Source organism: Alexandromys fortis, unplaced genomic scaffold (genome assembly GCF_014885135.2).
Source record: "Alexandromys fortis isolate MF-2015 unplaced genomic scaffold, M_Fortis_MF-2015_v1.1 scaffold_54, whole genome shotgun sequence".
Taxonomy (NCBI): Eukaryota; Metazoa; Chordata; class Mammalia; order Rodentia; family Cricetidae; genus Alexandromys; species Alexandromys fortis.
The window spans coordinates 2158393-2172904 of record NW_026067958.1 but is presented as its reverse complement, the minus strand read 5'-3'; the positions used below and the strand labels follow the sequence as shown (position 1 = coordinate 2172904).

Below are 14512 nucleotides of genomic sequence, written 5' to 3'. Positions count from 1 at the left end.
GGAAAAAAGGGAGGGAGGGAGGGAGGGAGGGAGGGAGGGAGGGGCTCAGGAAAGAGAACAAACATTCAAATTACAGGGATACGGAATGAGGTTAAAGGCAACACAGAAAATCTATAGAATGACTCACAGCAAAACCCAACAACTTAAGAATCATGAATAACAACAGAAACTGAAAGAGTAATAATAAATGGCTTCCACATCATCTCCTATCTTAATTCTACAAATTACTCATCATAAAGGGAAAAAGAAACACTTCACATTAGTAAAAAAGCTGATTTTATACTATACAATGAAAGAGCGTTTCTACTGCATTTCTCAAAAAGAAAACTTGAATCTAACAACGGTAGGGGAGAGCCCTAAAGTAAGGAGCCCATTCTGATGGTTGTTCTTGGTTGTCAACCTGACTACATCTGGAATTAACTAAGATCCAAGTGATTGGGATGAGAACACAACCACAGCCACTGGGCAGCTTTAAAAAGCTGGATACAGGGGCTGGAGAGATGGCTCAGAGGTTAAGAGCATTGCCTGCTCTTCCAAAGGTCCTGAGTTCAATTCCCAGCAACCACATGGTGGCTCACAACCATCTGTAATGGGGTCTGGTGCCCTCTTCTGGCCTGCAGGCATACACACAGACAGAATATTGTATACATAATAAATAAATAAATAAATATTTAAAATAAATAAATAAAAAGCTGGATACACCATCTCCCTCTCTCTCTCCGCACACTGACTTCCCCAGGCCTGTACACGCCCCCTCTAATAAACACCTCAGCGAGTTTGTGATGAATTCCGTGTTTCTTTCTCACTCACACCAGGTAATTTCAAAGGATACTAGTATATGAGTCTAAAAACAATATTTTTTAAAGATTTATATATTTATTATGTATGCAGTATTCTGACTGCATGTATTCATGCAGGCCAGAAGAGGGCACCAGATCTCATTATAGATGGTTGTGAGCCATCATGTGGTTGCTGGGAATTGAACTCAGGATCTCTGGAAGAACAACCAGTGTTTTTAACCAGTGAGTCATCTCTCTAGCCCAGAGAGATTTGTTCTTAATTAAACCATTTGAGATGGGAAGACCCACCCTAAATCCAGATCTTTTTAGGTGGGAAGATCCACTTTAAATCTGTGCCATAATCTCTGGTCACTCTCACGGGCAAGTCCATTCTTCACTGATATTAGAGTCCACTTCTCTAGGATTCTGGTATAAACTGAAGAACAACTGAGACAACCAGACTCGTGAATTCAACAATTACTGGATCCTCAGATATCCAATGTTCCATTGGGATATAGTCATCACTGGCATAATGTGGGAGTGATTTCTTATTAATAAAGAAACTGCCTAGGCCCCTTGATAGGCCCACCCTTAGGTGGGTGGAGAAAACAGAAGAGAATTCTGGGAGAAAGAAGCTTAGTCAGGGAGTCGCCATGATTCTCCAGCTCCAGACAGACACAGGTTAAGATCCTCCCTGGTAAGCCAGCTCGTGGGCTACACAGAATATTAGAAATGGGTTAGATTAATATGTAAGAGCTAGCCAATAAGAAACTGGAACTAGCCGGGCCAGGCAGTGTTTGAAAGAATACAGTTTCCATGTAATTATTTCGGGGCATAAGCTAGCCATGTGGGCGGCCGGGTGCCGGGGACACAGCCCCGCTGCTCCTATTATTTCAACAGCATAGTCAGACCATAACTTGTAAAGCACACTAGCAAACCCCAGTTGTATATAATAAATATTCCTATCAGTTCTGTTTATCTATTGAACCCTGTCTAATATACCTGTGTTCTTCAAAATTACTGAGACAGACTGGATGATAACAACAGCAGCACAAACTTCCTGCCCTTTTTGTAGGAATGCACATTCAGGGCAGACAGAGTACCATGCCTTCAATTTCTTCTCAAGTGCTTTATAAAACTAAAGCTCTCTTAATGCATCCTCTAAGTTTGAGACTGTTTAGAAATTTTAAGATACTTTTACATATGGGAAAAAACTACAGATTTAATTAAAGAAAGTCAAACAAGGTCCATTTTTAAAAAACACTACAAAGAATGTCAAAAATTGAAAAATGCCAGTTGTGGTGGTGCACACCGGTAGGATTTGCTGAAGGAGGCAGAGGCAGGGGGATCACGAGTTCGAGGCCAGCCTGGGCTACACAAGAAAAAAAAATTGGAAAAGAAAAAACATGCTCATTGAAATTCTTTACTCAACCTCAGGTGAAACAATCCATTTTATAAAGCTAAAGAGAGTCAGCAAAAGGGGGGCGGAGAATGTTGCATATTTAGAATAAAAGGAAACATGAAAAATATGAGCCTAATTTAAATGGTTTTAAAAATCCATAAAATGGAAATTTTTACACAGCAATATTAGAATATAATTGAAAGATTATACCCAAGACTGAAGAAAGGTGTGGATTCTCTCATCCAGGAAGCAAAGCAGAATTGATTCTCTATACTGGGGTAACTGAGCCATACAAAAACAACCTACCAGAAGACATTTATCTCTGACTTCAGGTTTAATCAAAGTGATTAGGGTATAGATTCCACAAATACAAAACTAGACATTAATCTGACAGTATGCAAAGAAATAAATTACACAAAGAGAAAAAGAATACAGTGAATATGATACTCTTCCAACATGACCTACCTATCTGATATTGAACTAGTTAAGCAAGCATGTTTCAATATTAACTTTGTTTACCCTTAAGGAAAAATAAGGCAACACTTGGTATTCGTTATAGTTATACTTTATCAGGTGATTAAAGGCATTCATTCTTCTCTACCATCATGTAAGGGACCGACTCAAGTCTGCCCACATGATCAATTCTAGATATATTAATGAAACAGTATTATAATAATCTGTGGGAGAAATATAAGGGCTTGAATGAACACAGATACACAAGTGTAAGGTAAATCTTGAAAAATAACTTGGAAAGAAAAGTTTATCTATGAGGATTTAATAAAGCACAAAAAATAATTAGAAGAAATAACTTCATAATTGATTTAGGTGTGGAGCCGCAAACAGGACAATGTAAGAGTGCCAAGAACCCCTTACTATAGAACAAAAGTACTGCAGGCAAGAATCCAAGAGCAAAGGAGTGCTAGTGTCTACCACACTTCAGTTGGGTAAGCGAAGTGTCCCACATACGCTTATTGCTCTGGCTTCACTGGCAAAGCACTATCTGAGGGACACTTAAAGAAGGGCAGCTATTCTGAACTTGACTGAAGGTAATAAACAAGTCTGTGGAAAGCAACAAGCTTCTTCTCTGGAGGGGAGAGAGATCGATTCTTAAGATTTCTACTAATTTAAGCATTCATTAGTCAAAGATGATACAGATTTAAAAAAAAAAAATTAGAGGCCTCTTGCTAGCAAGATGGCTATGGTGGTTTGAACAAGACTGACCCCCATAAGCTCCTATGTATTAATGCATGTTCCCCCAGTTGATGGAACTATTTGGATAGGATTAGGAGGTATGGCCTTGGAGGAGGTGTGTCACTAACCCCCATCCCTCTGTCTCTGGTCATGTCCCCTCACTTATCTCTGCTTCCTGGTCTTGTTTCAGATCTAAGCTCTTAGCTACTGCTCCAATACCATGGCTGTCTACCTACTGCCTGCTCCCCGCCATAATGGTCATGGACTCACCCTCTGAAACTGTAGGCAAGGCCACAAATGTTTTCTTTAGGTTAAGGTGGTTGCTTGCTATGACAACCTAAATTCAATCCCATGAATCTATGAAGCAGGAGGAATCCACTGCCACTGCAAGTTGTCCTCTAACTTCCTTATATAGGTGGGCACACAATAGGCACAAATACATAAACATGAAAAATACTGAAAACTAGAGAAGAGGACAAGAAAGGATAAGAGAACACACTTGACGTGAAAGCAGAGAGGGGAAGAAGACAAAAGCAGGGCAGGGCAGGGCAGGGCAGGGCAGGGCAGGAGAACTAGGCAGGATCAGCAAGAGCACCTGTGCATGTACTTACTCTCCTTCAGCCCAGTGCTGAGACCCCACCTGGGTCACTATGGTTACCCCCACTCCCTATGACTTGGCCCCTATTTTTGTCTTTACTTTGTATTGATTTAAGGATGTATAAAAATTTCACAATAAAATTCATAGTTTTAAAAATTTAAAGAAAAATTAAAGAGGGCCAGGAAGTGCTGGTGCACACCTTTAATCTCAACACTTAGGCGAGGCAGGTGAATCTCAGTGAGTTCAAGTTCAGACTGAGTTCCAGGAAAGCCAGGGCTGATACACACACACACACACACACACACACACACACACACACACACACACACACACACACACACAGCAACTATAGAGGATAATCTGAAAGCTAAGCTGTCGTGTTGTACTGAATGCTCATCGTTTTCAGCTCTAGTATCTCTACTTGCCTCTCTTCTCATCAAACAGCCTGCCTTAAACCTTTATCCTTCTTTTCTCTACAAGTTTCCCTTTCAGTACTAGGATGTCACCACTGTTAACACGAACTAGACACCAAAGACCACAGTAGGGCACAAAACTGTAGTCCCAGCACTCGTGAGCCTAAGATAGGATTAACTAGAGCCTAGGAATCCAAGACCAGCCTGGGAAACAGGTAATTCTTCTCTCTAAAAACAAAGACAAACAAGTCCAAAGCAAGTAAAATAAAAATTAATCCAGTGTCTTTGTCCTCTCTACCAGCACTTCTCAATCACAACTGAGAGTTCCCTATATGAACTAACTGCAATTCTTTTGTGCCCAAGTATTGCTGTTTTGTATGGGCTAAACACTGGTAAATTAGTGCCTTCCATCCCCTAGACACTGCTACTTAATTCACTAAAAACCTCAAGTTTCTCTCTTTTCGGGGGTGGAGTGTAAGCTTATTTGTGCTCTTTCATAGTTATTGACAAGAGGTATGTCTACAAACAAGAGATTCTGACCTAGGGTGTGGTTAATTAGTATTTTGGATATAGAGGATTTATTTGTTCTGAATTAAGTATCAGTTATTACTGTCACCTTGCACAGACTGTGTGCTGATTAGCTTGTCAACTTGAATAAAACTAGAGTCATCTGAGCAGAGAAAAATTCATTTGAGAAAATGCTCCTACCCAACTGGCCTATGGGCAAGCCTTGACAATTAATGTGGAAAGGTCCAGCTCACTGCAGGTGATGGTATTCCTGGACTGATAGTCCAGGAAGCAAAGCAGAATTGATTCTCTATACTGGGGTACTATAAAAAGTAGACTGAGCAAGCCAGTAAGTAGTGCTTCTTCATGGTCTCTGCATCAGTTCTTGCCTCAAAATTCCAGTCCTGAGTGCCAACTCTGACTTTCCTGGATGATAGCGTGTGACTAAGTTCTCCTAAGCTGAAGTAAGCATTTCCTTCCTCCCCTAAGCTGCTTTTGGTTATGGGGTTTTATCAGAGCAAACAGGAAAGTAACAAGGGACAGACTACTTGCGCTGGTCAGACCCTGATGCCTAGACCAGATAGCTGGCCCATATACACTCTCAAGCAAACAGGTCCAATGCTACATTCTCAGTACATGTTTTTCCTTCAAAGGTAATTTTTCATTAAAACTCTTCTGTATTGCAAATCATAAAATTTTAACTGTATTTCTTGAAAATGTTATTAATAAACATATTTACCTCTTGTTTAGAGTATATTCCCTAAAGGCAGGATCCATTTATACTATGCATTTTCCCAACACAACTAACAATAATCTTCTACATGGAAAGAACTTAATGTGCATTTATCAAATGGAGGAAGGAGAGCTAAGAATCTTGAGGAAGACAGTTCTGTGTTTTACAGATTCTTGTACTGATGATATGTTGTCCGTGTGAAAACGAGAGGAGTTTAGGTGCTGATTCCATTCTGTAAATTATAGGGATATTTTATTTATGCTTTAATAATTAAAGCTTGCCTGACTAACAGAAGAAGAAAGCTAAGCCATTAGAGGTCAGACAGTGGTGGCATACACCTTAATCCCAGGATTTGGGAGACAGAAGCAGATAGATCTCTGTGAGTTCAATGCCATTCTGGGCTACACAAGATTAATGTAGAAACAAATCCAGGTGGTCATGGCTCTCAACTTTAATCCCAATACTAGGGAGTCGCACCTTTAATACCAGCACAAGAGGGAATATAAAATGGGAGGGGAGAGTGGCTCGGGCAGCTCAGTCTGTTTAGGAGGCTTAGTCTGTGGTCAGCCAGTCAGCTTTCATAGAGGTAAGACTTCTCTAGTGGCTTGGAAGCTTTGCTTTTCTGAGTGACCCCAATATCTGACTCTGGGTTTTTAATATTCGTGCTACAGTAAATCAGAACACCCATGTTCACTCCCTACCTATCTAGAAAACTGTGAGCTAAAAATTTTTTTATTTAATACACCTTACACAATAAGACATATGCAGAAGGCATCATAAAGAAGGAAGCAGCCAGGCAGTGGTAGTACACGCCTTTAATCCCAGCACTCGGGAAGAAGAGGCAAGCAGATCTCTGAGTGAGGCCAGCCTGGTTTTTTTCTTTCTTTTTTATTTATATTTTGCTGTTGTTGTTTGTTTTGTTTTGTTTTTGTTTTCCCCCAGCCTGGTCTAAAAATTGAGTTCCAGGACAGCTAGGGCTGTTAAACAGAAAAAAATCTGTCTCGAAATACCCACCCCCAAAAAGGACACATAAAGAAGGAAATAATAAACATTAGGGATAATGAAACAGAAAAAAGATAAACTTTAATTCCAGCATTTGGAAGGATTATATTATATTCGCAGGATTATAGTATCAAGATCATTCTTAGCTACGTAGACTACATGAGACCCTGCTCATTCATAGATAGATAGATAGATAGATAGATAGATAGATAGATAGATAGATAGATAGATAGATAGAAAGAAATATGTAAATAAAGAGGGGGAACAATCAAAAGAGGTTGTGTAGAAAAATACTATGAATAGTTATATGCCAAGTACGTAATACACAAAAAACAAAACTTCAAGTCACTCCATTGATAGGCACTTTAAAAAAAAACTATAAGGCTTAAAGAACATTTTTAAGAGAGAAAAAAAAATCTGTATTTGAAAAAAAGGAAAAATCATCAGACAAAATATCATTTATAGGAAATCAACCCTTCATTTGCCTTTATAACCCCCCCCAAAAAGGTCCATTCACTTCTTTTCTTTGTAATGCAGGGTGAAGGAAACACAAGCAAGAATTTTCTCAAACCCTCAAACTACTAAAACCCCAAATGTTAAAGAACGTTCACATTTATAATAACCTGATGACATTTATTTACCTGCTGAGGAACAAAAGAAGTTTTCACCCCAGTGTTTGCTCAGTGGACAGTGGAATCAAAGATCTTTTTGATAGCTCATCAAAATTACTCCCTGTGATGTCTACTTTATGAAGTATAGCTGGGCTTAAATTTTTAATATTCTAGCAAGTAATGAACATGTATAAATACAACTGTGCAAACTGAAAAAACTGCTAAGGCTCTTCAGCTTTTATACTCTCCGATATCCCCCAAAAACCTGTCAAGTGTTTAAATGTTGAACTTATTCTCAAGAAAAGCTTTCCATCCTTTTTCCTATCATTACTATTTCTATTGTCTACAGTGTTCATTTCCTATATCAGCACATGTACAGGCTTAGTAGGAAAGTCAAAGTTAAACTAAGAGTGAATACAATTCCATGGCAGAAGACTTCTCTACAAGCACAAGGCTCTGAATCAATCCCCAGCACTGCACAAACCCTGTAAATAAACACTTTTGTTCATAAGCAACACTTCTGAGTTTCCACATCAACCACCTCTACCCTCAAAGCAATGAGGCTCACTTATATCTGCTCATTATGCCACTTGTCTCTAGTTGACTGTATTCTATAAACATCCGACATTATACCCTTTACATAATGCCAATCTGTTAATTCAATCAACAAATTCCAAGTTAAAGAAAATGTACTAGAAAATTGCTTGAAATCATAGTCTCAAGTAAATGAGCTCAATTAATAACTGAAACATAAAGATGACATCATATTAGAGAGATTTTTCAGGGCCAGCAAGATGACTTAGCAGGTAAAAACACTCACCACCAAACCTAACAACCTGATTCAATCTAGGGAACTTGTAGCACAAGAAGAAAATGGATTCTTCAGAACACACACACACAATTTAAAAATTTTTGAATACAAAAGAATTACAGAAAGTTCTTGGGGAAACTGAAGAAATCCTCAGACATTCTGCAATAATGACCATCACGATAATTACACTGTTCAAGTGTAAAGAGACAGAATTTGCCTTATATGCTGACTTAGAATTCAAAGCGGCAGAAGATGCGATCCCATTGTAAAAATAGTCCACAATTTAAAATACTATCTTCCACTTATTTACTACATGAAAATATAAGAGTATTAAAATCAAAGATCTGAAAAAACAAGAATCACATTCCAAATTGAAGTTAAAAGCAAAAAATTCCTCTTGTATTTACTAATTACAAATGCATTAGTAAGAAAGATCACGGAAGCAGACTATTTGCAAACAGAAAACTTTCAGAAACTTAGAAGAGACAATAAAAGTCAGACTGAAGATCTTAACTAACCTATCTATCCCTCCTTCTGTAGACAAGTCTACCATGTTTTTACCAAACAATTAACAAGCTCACTGGAACACGAGACCTGATCTACTCATCAGACTGTCCTAACTTTCAATTGGGCTTCTTGACAAAAGACAACTTTTTTTGATAAATGAACTTCCAGAGAAGATTCTAACAAAACTTACCATTGTGTATTGCATTCAGCAACTCTGAGAAAGCTTTTAAGTAAGGAAAAAAGGACGTCAGGTTAAGATCATTCTCAAACACACAAAAGAAATACATAGGCATAAACTCAGTTTAACAAAATCTCGGTATCTTTGCTTGAATTACTAAAATTGAAAATTTTATTCTTTTTCCAAAGCATAACTCCCTAAATGCTACATTTCATTCAGCAGTATACTGCCTAGTAACCTGAGATAATAGGTAGGTGTACTGTCACAATGGTGACCCTTTCTTTAATGTTTTTGAGAATTCCTTTAAAAAAGACATCTACATATTATCTCTATTCATCTACATAGTATCACACTAAAATTGAGTATTACAGGATGTAACAATCAGACTTACAGGATAATCAACAAGATATAAAACAAAATCTCATTACATCTTCAAACCCTACCAAACATTTATTTTCACTTCTTAAACTTCACTGTAAGTTTCAACACATACAGAAGTCAAAACATAAAGCTATCTAATACTAATATACAAATAATGAAAACATATCTACATTAAGGTTAATGGCACCCAAATACTGAAAATAACATTCTCACCAAGGGCAGAAGTCACAATTTTGCAACATAAATACTATAGTAAAAGACCAATAATAATTAAAGTTTGCAATATTTGGCTATAATACAGATCCTGAACACAAGACAAAGTATACAAAGGCATCTTCGTAAGACAAAAATATCTACACAATAAAAACCTAATGCACTTTGAAAAACAATATTTAAGATCTTCAAAGGTGGTATATTATACAAGGCACTGAACTAAGAGTCAGAAAGCCCAGGTTACTAACCCAGTTGGACAACTTACTAGTTGTTGGACAAGCTCCATCATGCCGATACTGCATGGAAATTTCTGTGGATAAGGGGGAAAGGGGAATTAGCAAAGAAACTGCTAGTGACAGAAAAGAAACAGGCCAGAAAACTGGGGGAAATTCATGACAAAGTCCATTTGAGAAGACAAAACAGACCTGCAAGAGCAAAAATTATAAAATAGTATTTGCTATATTAGGAACAGGAAAATTAAACCTAATTCTCACAAATATCAACAGGCTAGTTCAAGAATACATATGTGTATGTATAAGGAATAGGAAAAAGGTAGGGTTTACACATCAATGTTCATAGCAAGTATCTGAGAAGTAATGGCTTTGTTATGCCCAACTGACATAAGTTAGAAACGCCAGAATCTCAATAGGACTGTCTGTATTTGGTAGGCCTGTGGGATTGTCTAAGTCATGTGAGAAGACCCAGTTCACTTTGAATATCACTGTGTGTGAGGTATAGACACCAAGCTAAACATAAGCACCAAGTATACATTCATTTTCCTCTGCTCTAACTAGACATCAAAAAGCTCCCATCTTAACTTCTCCACAGTGCTGAAAGTATGCTAAAATAAGCTTCTTAGCTTTTCGTCAAGCATGATATAAAGAACAATTTAGAAAGAAATCTCTGATCACTGGCAATCTTTTATTTTGATAGAAACTAAAGTGGGTGGAGGCCTTCACTCCTGAGTGGCCAATTTCAAGAACTTGCCTCTCTCTTGACCTTATTTTGAAAACAACACGACATGCTCCATCAAACAATGCTAAACCATCAACCCCTTGCTAGATTTAGGTGTGGACGCACCATGCCGTTTTTTATGTGAGGATGTAGGACCATTTTGTGGAGTTCTTTACCCACCTCTGCATTAGTGCCAGGATCAAATATAGGTTTACCAGGCTTGCGTGACAAGCATCTTTATCTGCTAAATGATCTCACCTGTATTCTTTTCCTTTTCAATGTGTACGTACGATGTGTGTATGTGAGTAAAGGCACATGTGTGAAGGTCACGGAATAACTTTCCATCTTGATTCAGGCAGGGTCCCTAGTTTTCCACTGCTGTGTAGACAAGGTTATCTGGCATGAAAACTGGGGATTCTGGTTTTCCTCCCACCCTGCCAAAGGTGAACTGGAATTACAGATGCACGCTACCACATGCTTCTTTACTTAGCATTATAGGTATCTGAACTCTTCCTTAGAGTTCCAAGTAAATTCTTGATCCACTGAGTAGATCATCTATCCAGCACCCTAAATCATGAGACCATAAAATGTCATAAGAAGAAAAGTACAAGGTTTGGATTTTCTAAACACTAATATTCAATGTTTCAAAAGGTCAGGTTCCAGAGCTAGAGTTAAGAACACTCACTGTCCTTACAGAGTGAACTTGAGCACAGTTCCAAGCACTAATATTATGACAGCTTACAACTTTCTCTAACTGTAGTTCCAGGGCATCCTATGCCCTCTTCTGTCTTCTGTGGGCACAAACATGCATGTGATATACACACACACAAACACACACATCCACACACACACCAACATGCAGACAAAACACTTGACACACATAAAATAAAGTTGGGAGTAGGGGCACAAAGCTACCTAAGCGCTCAGCTCCCAACCTAAAAGTTTATTTACAGAAAGTAATGGATCAGAGTCTGAGTATTAAGACAGGCATGGTGGCACACCCTAGCACTTAAACAAGAGGATCTCCAGTTTCAAGAGCTCCTTAGCTAAGACAAACAAAATCAAATGAAATAACAATACTAACAACAAGAGCAACTGTCCTGCCTGGATTAAACCAGAGTACCTAAGGTGTTCTTTAGAACATAAGACAGTCCTGTTACTATAGACTGAATGATGTAACTCTTTTCTTCAATGAAATTGTGAAATGATAAATTATCAAGACTAAGTCCAGAATGTCCTATTTCTTAATCCTGGTACTCACCCTCAGTAAGTCCATCCCCCCCACCCACCAACTGTGACACAAACACAAGCCTCTGATTTCTATTGGATTTATCCCTTAAATATGCATTTACTCCCTTTTCTGCAAATAATGTAGAGCTACTTTTCTTCTTACTCCAAAGTACAGCTTAATTTCTCTCTACTCTCTTCCAGTGTGATACAAAACTTTACAATGAAATGATTTGTATTACAGCTTAACTGTAAGCACTGGAAGGGCATGTACAGTGACACATGATACAATTCCCATAGAAATAGACTCAGTGCTCACCACTTTTAAAAGACAATACTTCATGCTATGTTAAAAGCACTGTGCTGGCAGTGAAGATACAGTGACAAGACAGAGTCTCTAACCTCACTAGTGTGACAGTTGATCACGCCTAGCCAAGTTCTTCCATAAACAAACAAACCATTAGTAACTCACCAACCTGTTGTTAAAACAAACAAAAAACAACTTTTCAGACCCGAGTCTCAACTGCATAGTCTTTAACTGGCCTGGAACTTTCTAGGCAGACCACGTGGCCTTAAACACACAGAGATCCTACAGCTGCCTCAGCCTCCCTAGACCTGGGATTTACGGCATGTGCCACCATACCTACCTTCTTCCTACTTTATTACTTGTTAGAGAGACGGGGGATGACTGGGGGGGGGGGGGGGTTGAGACAGCCCTGGCTGTCCTTGTCCTACGTGGACCAAGCTGGCGGCCTAGAACTCAGAGATTCACCAGCCTCTGCCCCCAAGTGCTGGGATTAAAGGCATGTGCCACCACATGGTGATGACTTTTATGGTTAATAATGGTTAATAAACGATTTCTGAACTTAAAATTTAAGAAAAATTAATTTTTAAATTTAGGAAATTTTAATTTTTAAAAATTAATTTTAAAGTTAATTTAAAATTAATTAATTTAAAGAAGGAGGGTATTATTACTGAAAATTACATTATTGTCTAAATTTGCTCATGAATTCCACTGCTTGCTTAAAGAATGACATTATACTATCAGTTGAATTTTACAATAAAATTTTTCTCAAATCAGGAATTCGGTTTCAGCACAAGCTAAGTATCTGTACGTGTTAGTGTTGTAGAATATTATTTTAAGATGTGTTATATTTGTTTATACTGTTGGAACATTTGTTTTAATGATGCGAAGATGTACTTCATTCTTTTATGTTACATTTGTTTAACTCTGTGAAGCTGTGTTACACTGCCTGTCTAAACACCTGATTGGTCTAATAAAGAGCTGAACGGCCAATAGCAAGTCAGGAGGAAGGACAGGCAGGGTAGGCAGTCAGATAAAATAAACAGGAGAAAGGAGGAAGATGAGGAGCAAGATAACAAGGAGAGGAGGAGGAGGACATCAGGGACCAGTCACCCAGCTATAAAGCTAGCCATGGAATAAGAGTAAAGTAAGATACACAGAAATAGAGAAAGGTAAAAGCGCAAAGACAAAAAGTAGATGGGATAATTTAAGTTAAGAAAAACTGGCTAGAAATAAGTCAGTCTCCTTGTGTGTATTTATTTCACAACTGTGTGGCAGGACCCCAAAAGAGCCAAAAGAGCAAATAAAATAACCAACTACATGTTAGTTTCTTGTCCAACATAATAATAATATTTAATGCATCTTAAGAGCTTAACACAATGTAAAGCACACGCTCGACAGCAGTTGTCAATTCCTAACACATTACTTTTAGGAAGGTATAATAATCCTAAATATACACAGTTAGCCAAGCTTCTGGACAGCAGACTTTTTACTCCCAATTTATCAGTAAGAAAGCACTCTGTTCTAGATACAAAACTTTTATAGAAATGCATAGAATAGAATGGCCAGGCAGTAGTAGTGCATGCTTTTAATCTTAGCACTTGGGATATGGAGACAGGCAGAACCCTGTGAGTTCCAAGACATGTTCCAAAGCTACATAGAGAAACCCTGTCCCTGTAATTTTAGCTATTTTAACACATATTTGGTTGCTTTAACACAACTTAAAATTTATTTACATTATTAAAATTTTAAATAATTTATTGATCTGAAACTATAGTATCTTCTAAAGGGAATTCCTTTTAGATAATTATGATTATATAATAGAGATAAAAATATGAATTAAGCTTTGTATTGCAATTAATATAACACAAACTCTGCTCACTAAAAGTAACATTACTTTTCATGCCTAAAATCTCCCTAACAGCTTTAAAAAAAAAAACTTTTGAGAAATGTAAATTAGCTATTTAATTCCATTAATCTAAAGACATGTGTTTCAAAGAAGCATTCAAATTTAACTTTGAAATTCAAATATTTTCCGGTTATGTTTCAAAAATTACAGGACTCAGTGAAGACCTTAATAAAAATAAATTTAAGCTTTATATTCTCAGTCAGGTATTCATTTAATTATAACTTTTGCTAAAATAGTATGAACCCAATTTTTATAAGTAAACTTGCATTTAAATTTGCCTTTTGTAGCAAAAGGTTAAGGCTGACTGCTAGGCCCTTATAGTCTCAAGGGAAGCATAAATAATAAACATTTATTCAAATGTGCAATATATTTAAATCTTTTTAAAGAACTTTGTTCCCACTGTAATTTATTTTTCCCACTTCCTGAAACAGTGATTCTGAACCAGAGGCAAATTTGGCCTCCTGGGGACATTTAACAATGTCTGGAGACATTTTTATTATGGAGGGAGTGCTACTAACAACTAATGAGAGGGGGCTGGGGATTCTGGTAAACATGTAAGAAAGACAAATACTAAATACAAAGACTATCCCACCAACAAGTCAGTAACACCAAGACTGAGGACTGACCTTCAACCCCCTCCCTCCCATGGCATAGTGCTAGCAGTGTAACAATTTTACAAATTCCACTAAATTGGGGGCTGTTTACAAAACCACAACAGGCACCAAAGTAATCGATTAGAAACAAACAAAAAACTCCAGGATGTATGAGGCAACTTTACCCTCAAAACCTCAG

At 37.7% G+C, this 14512-nt stretch overlaps 1 protein-coding gene across 15 annotated transcripts in view; it reads right to left on the bottom strand.

The window, feature by feature from the left end:
* The window catches only part of Mllt10 (MLLT10 histone lysine methyltransferase DOT1L cofactor), a 151724-nt gene that overhangs the window by 44723 nt on the left and 92489 nt on the right, over window positions 1–14512 (bottom strand). For 13 of the 15 annotated variants that reach the window (XM_050152650.1, XM_050152648.1, XM_050152655.1 and 10 more), the window contains 2 exons: window positions 9592–9636; window positions 8745–8777 (listed from right to left, as the gene is read on the bottom strand). The exons of 1 other annotated variant lie outside the window; for it this stretch is intronic. In XM_050152650.1, coding sequence (XP_050008607.1) covers window positions 8745–8777; window positions 9592–9636 — 78 coding nt within the window. The remainder of the gene's footprint in view (window positions 1–8744; window positions 8778–9591; window positions 9637–14512) is intronic. One more of the 15 variants, XM_050152651.1, reaches the window with a different exon arrangement.